Here is a 6,213-nt window from a genome sequence, read left to right on the forward strand (position 1 = left end):
ACACACACACACACACACACACACACACACACACACACACACACACACACACACACACGTATCCAGGTCACCAGAGGAAACAGAACACTCTGCATCAGGTTACAGTCAGACCTCCGCCTCCCCTCCGTCTCTGCTCAACATGTCTGTTTCCTCTCCATCCTCCATCCCTCCATCTTGTATCCGTCTGTCCGTCTCTTACCTCCCTCCCTGTCGCCTCCTCGTCCACATCATCTCTGCATCTTCCTCCTCCTCCTCCTCCTCGCTGCTGCAGCTTCACACAGACCGTCACGCAGCAGCAGATCCGTGTCAGCGCCACCCGCCGACCCCCTCAACACACACACACAGCTTCCTCCCTCTCTGTTTCCCTAGCAACAGCACAGCAGCATCACACCTCCTCTAGCCCCGCCTCCTCCCCCCTCCATCCTGTCGACAGATAAATATTTCAGCTTCAACTGAAGCGTGAGGAGCTGCTCCTCCCCCCAGATTAAATATTCAACAGCCTGGTGTGTGTGTGTGTGTGTGTGTGTGTGTGTGTGTGGTGTGTGTGTGTGTGTGTTAAAAAGACAGGAAACAATATTACTGGAATGCAACCAGTGATTATATTCATGATAGATTCCTGTCAATCAATGAATCTATTGATCTATAAAGTGTTTAGAGTCACAGGTTTTTATTTCATTCTATTTCATATCCTCAGAGTTTATTTATTTTATATATATATTTTATATATTTTATTTATTTAAGTTTATCTTTTCACTTGTTTCTCTCCTACTTCAGTTGTTTTTTATGAATTTCACTTGTATTGATCTTCAGTACGGAGTCACAGGAGTGGCTCGGGGGGGGGGGGGGGGGGGGGGGTGATAGTGTTCTCTATGGAGGAGCGGTGGGTTTAAAATGATGAGAAAATGTTGGCTGTATAATTTATCTTATCAATTTATCTTCCTTGTGATTTTCTAAATAAAGAATCTGTAAAAGATAAGAACATATACAAACAGGAATAAATAAGTAAATATAAATATAAAGATCTATTATATAAGAATATATTTTCCCTTATTGCCTTTGCTTTGACTCTCAGCCTGGACAGGAACATTCCTGTGTTTCCTGTCTCTCTTCACTGTCCTACCAAAATAAAACTGTCCCAGGTTCTTCTGCACAAGCGTTCCTATAATAGTGTTGAAGTAGTCGGCCATATTGGTTTTGGGGATGTTGGAGAAGTCAGGTGATCTGTGAGTTTTACTTGAGTGTTGAAGTCCTTGGTCTGAAAAAGTTTGAGAAACACTGATTAAAAGGTACAGAACAGTCTGTGATGCTGTTCAGTGTGTGTGTGTGTGTGTGTGTGTGTGTGTGTGTGTGTGTGTGTGTGTGTGTTCAGCAGATTAACATCAGATGATGAATCCTCGTTACATAACTGATCAGACTCGACCCAGAACACCGTCGACACGTAACGAGTCAGAGGGTCGGAGGATTTCAGACATTAATGTCTCGCATCATGTGATCGGATGATTCCTCTGATGATGTCACAGACATCACGCTGTCAATCAAAGACCATCTGAGAACCAGAAACATCAGGTTTAACTGGAACGTGAACCAGGAAACAGGAAGTCTCAGAACTCAGAGAATAAATCTGGATCTGAAATCAGGTCCAGGTCTCACAGGTGGTCTGGGGTCTGGAGGAACCTTCACAGCGTCTACACTGGACCATGGAGACGTCCTGTCATTACTGCAGACACCAGTGTGAGCTCACTCTAGAGGTCAGAGGTCGTCACTGGTCCTCATCAGGCCCCGACACCTGAACCACGACCCCAGATCACAGACTCTTTACTGGTTTTACTGGGGCATGTGTGTCACCAGTTTAACCTGGAAAACCCCCCACAGGAAGGTCCCAGACCGGTTCAGGTCCAAGGTCCAGCCTGGTTCAGGTCCAGACTGGTTCAGGTCCCTGTACCACCATGACTCCAAACCGCCAGTTGCACAAAACACCTGAAATTTTCTCCTTAAGTCTGACACTTCAGGTTTAATTTCTCCTCAGCTGACGGAGGTACTTGAGGGTGTTGCACAGAATCTTAAATGGTTTCCTTCGTTAAGTAGTTTACAGCAGTGAAATTCTACTGTTTCCATGGAGACTGTTTGCTGCAATTAGCACCTGTGATACCTGTGATCTCATCCTCCTGCTGTTTTGTTTTGGGGGGAACTTCACCACAGTGAACTTTAGTCTCTAAGGTCTTTAAGTGAAGACGAGGAGAAAACCTTAAAATGTCAGTGAACATATGAAGGAAATCTTAATGAGAAGAAGATTTAAGGGCATTTTGTGCAACTTTTTTATTTCAAGGAAATCTTTACTGTTTTGTGCAACTGGCCACTGGATCTCTGAAATTTCCAGCATCAATAAAACTTAACCAACTAACTACCCACAGAACATTAACTTACTAGATGAATAAATGGTAAATTAGCTTATACAGCTGTTCTCTAGTCTTAACGACCACTCAGCGATTTATACCAAAAACCACATTCACCTATTCACACACTGATGGAACCGCCATCCGACAATTTGGGGTTCAGCATTTTGCCCAAAGACACTTCAACATGTGAACTAGAGGAGCCGGGGATCGAACCACCGACCTTCTGATGAGTGGACAACTCACTCTGACCTCCTGAGCCACAGCCGTCGTTTATGACTGAATGTCTAAAAAATTGATGTAAACTGAGACAAAAGACCTGCAGGGAATCTGAGTTCTGCTTCATAAACGTAGAGACGAGAGGAAACAAAGAACTGAAGTGAGAGTTTGTATTTTTAGTAGATAAACAACCTGAACAAAGAGTCCAACAGTAAAACTCAACCATTTAACTTCTGTCTCGTATTATCTTAAAGGTCTGTGTCCATGTGTAGTGTGATTATAGATCAGCTCTAGCTTCTATATTAATACTGTGAAAGTATCAAAGCCTCAGTCCACAGAGAAATGCACACAGCCTGTATTCAGAAACTGAGCCTTAAAACCAGCCGTCAGGACTTCTGGAACTTTGTGATGTCACAACAAAGCAGACACCAAGCCCCGCCCACCTGGACCCACCATCCAAACCTTGCAGGATTTGGTTTCTCAGTGTTTTTACCTGAAATCTGCTATATTTTTATTGGATCACTCAGAAAACAGTAAGCCAATCAGAAGAGAGGAGGCTCAGAACCTCCTCTCTTCTGATTGGCTCACCAACCTGTTGTTACTAGAGCTCCAGAGAGAAGCCTGAGAGAGGAGATGTAAAACTACACTGAGATGTTTTTTATATCTTCTGATGGATCACCACTTCAAATAAAACACAGAAGAAGAAGAAACATGGAGCTTTAGAATAGTATATAATAATAATATGGTTGCCAATCCATTTTCTGTTGAGCAGCTCATCTGTCAAATGAAAAGTAGAATTAAGTAGAAACAGCAACAAGAACAGGTACAGGTACTCAGATTGATCCTTAAATTAATATATTATTTATCTCTTGCTCCTCAGCAGCTCTTTCACACCTGTGTTCATCGTTCTCAGGTGTCTGACCCTGAACTCCGTCTCCTCACCTGAACTCCCTTCCTGCTGTCGGGGACATTATGAACTCCTCCTCCTCCTCCTCGCCTCCTCTTCCCTTCAGCTCTGCAGCTCATCAACTCCACCTGATCGACACCACGACCACCACGAGTCCCTGACGTCCCCCAGACCTCAGCGACGCCCCCATCCTCCAGACCAACTTTCTGCCCCACAGCCTCCGAGGTCCCGCCCGGCTCTACGGCCTTGTTCCGGTTCTTGAAGAGGCTGTGGAGGGTCAGAACAGCCAGGGTGCACAGGACGTACATGACCCAGCCCCACAGGTCCAGTTCAAGGTTACTCCAGGTGGATGTTTGGCTTCATCGTATCCAGATCCGGATCAGGTTAAGACGAGGTCCAGGTGAGAGGCTGCAGGTGTCATCCTCCAAGTCAGTGAGATTTAGATTCAGCCTCGAGAACCAGAACCAGGACTCTGAGTTTTCCTCCCGGCTGAATGAAGCTCATCCGCTCTGTTAATCCTGCAGTGTTGTGTTTGTATAATCCTCTCCCTCTCTCACCTGGTTCACCTCTGTCCTGAATCCCGCCCCCTCAGCGTCAACATCACATTTCCACAGAGCTGATAAAAACCTCTGGACCTTGTCCCGTCCTCTCTGCTGCTGCCGCCGCCGTCACGTACACAGTCGTTGGACAGGTAACCAGAGCTGCAGGAGGAGGCTTCAGTTTCTCACCGTAACTCAAGACACTCGACGTACGACGCTGTGAGCAAACTGCTCATCAGTTTAACCCTCTGAGGTCACAGCTGCTGCATCAACACATTACTCTTCTTTAATAGATTAATAGACTTTGAAGAACTTAAAAATAAATTCATTGAACTTCTCGTTCAGAGTCTGAAAGTCAAAGTCAACAGGTAGAAACAGAATCTTGAAAATTAATGTAAGAATTCTTAGTATTTGAAGCTACATTTTGATTTTTGTTTGACCAAAAAACACACAACAGTATTCTTTAAAAGAAAATCTTGAACTAAAGATCCAAAAAAGTTGGTGGACAAACTTAAAGGTTTATTTGTGCTCGGGAAAAACTGTCCTACATTAAAAGATAAAACTGATTTCAGTTGAAGGAAAGATGCTAAATGAGAGTTTCAACATTTAACTTCAGCTTCAAGAATCAGCTGAATGTCTCGATATAAGTTTCTGTAGTGGTACGGTCACTTTCAAAACACAAATCTCTCGGAATAAAAACGAAATAAAAGTGATTTCGATCAGGAAACATCTGACTGAAGAGTCCACGAATAAAAAAAACTAAACTCAATATTTGCTGCAGACTTTTAAAAAGCTTTGTGATCCAGACCGACAGGAAACGTAAAAATCCAGATCCTCCGTCAACTTTTCCTCCATGTTTGTTCAACCGCTGAGATCAGGAGAGTTTTTGTCTTTCCTCCGTCCGGTTCGTTAGTTTGCTCGAAAGTCGTTAGTTTAGTTTGAGTCCTGATTTTTTACGAGCAGCAGCAGCAGCAGCAGCAGCAGCAGCAGCAGGTCCAGGACGGTCCGGCTGCAGACCAGGTCCAGGACGGTCCGAGTGTGGACCTGTAGACCGTCAGACTCCCTGCTCCGTTATCCTGTGTGACACCGCAGCAGATTAAAGCTGCAGCAGGTCGAGTCTTCACCTCCATCAGACTGAGTGAATGACAGAGAGAGAGAGAGAGAGAAAGCCCCTCCACTGTGTGTGGACGTCTCTCACCCGTCCCTCCCTCTCCCTCCCTGTCCTGGGACCATCTGTTGTTGCTGCAGGATAAAACTCTGCAGGACCTCGGCCAGTCGCTGATGATGTAACACAGGATGAAACCATGGGACGCATTTATGTAAAGTTAAACATCACCAGCCTTTACATGAAGGTTTTCAGACCCTCACAGAACTGATTCCAGACCAGTATCTGTGAAATTCGGGGCGTAGCTGAAAACTGTTGTAAACGACTGTTGATGGAAAGAAGATAAAGCTGCTGAAAAAGTCGCTTAATGTTATAAGATGACGCTAGAAGACACTGTGATGAGCTGATTAGCATATCCATGATGTGTCGTATTCGCATTCCTCCAAATTTTTGCACCAAATCATTTTGAAAAGAGTGACAGCCAATGGGAATGAAGTGAAGTTTTTGTCCTTTAAAGACTTATTTCCAGTGGGTTTGAGGATTATTTTTACACTGGAGACGCTGAAATCAAACCTCAGTTCAAGTTGTCTCTTCATTTGGATGTGGAGTTCAAAGGTCAGACTGGAAAGTGGTCAAGATGCAGATTCAAACTGTATCTGTTGTTTACTTCAGAGGTCTTGCAGATTTAAACAGCAACGTCCAGATGACATTAAGTTTTCAGCGTTGAGTAAAGGACTTGTTCTCCTGGTCAGAGTTGACCTTGTTGCTCAGCGTCCCGGAAACCTCGTCCTATACGTGACAGAGCCGGGGACCCTTGAACCTGGACTCGGTGGGAGCTGACAGTCTGAATCACAGCCTGTGAATTGTGATGCAAGGATCTGATTGGCTGCAGTGGGTTCAGGACCTCACTGTATATAGTGGTGACCCGTCCTGAAAATGTATTGCCGACAGAGCCGGGACTGTTTCTGGAACAAAGGAGGACGTTTCCGGTCCAGCGAACACGTTCAGGGTCCTAATGAGGGGGGAGGAGTCACAGCAGGAAATACTCGC

The 6,213-nt window shown here is 44.9% G+C and overlaps 1 protein-coding gene across 1 annotated transcript in view; it reads right to left on the reverse strand.

Annotated features, from left to right (window-relative positions):
- kifc3 (kinesin family member C3) overlaps positions 1 to 5,251 on the reverse strand; it is a 32,704-nt gene extending 27,453 nt beyond the window's left edge. Inside the window, exon 1 of the mRNA XM_056376259.1 lies at positions 3,555 to 5,251. Within this exon, the coding sequence (XP_056232234.1) occupies positions 3,555 to 3,827 (273 nt within the window). The 5' untranslated portion in view covers positions 3,828 to 5,251. The remainder of the gene's footprint in view (positions 1 to 3,554) is intronic.
- Positions 5,252 to 6,213: the final 962 nt, after the last annotated feature.

The sequence above is a fragment of the Seriola aureovittata genome, chromosome 1 (assembly GCF_021018895.1).
Source record: "Seriola aureovittata isolate HTS-2021-v1 ecotype China chromosome 1, ASM2101889v1, whole genome shotgun sequence".
NCBI lineage: Eukaryota > Metazoa > Chordata > Actinopteri > Carangiformes > Carangidae > Seriola > Seriola aureovittata.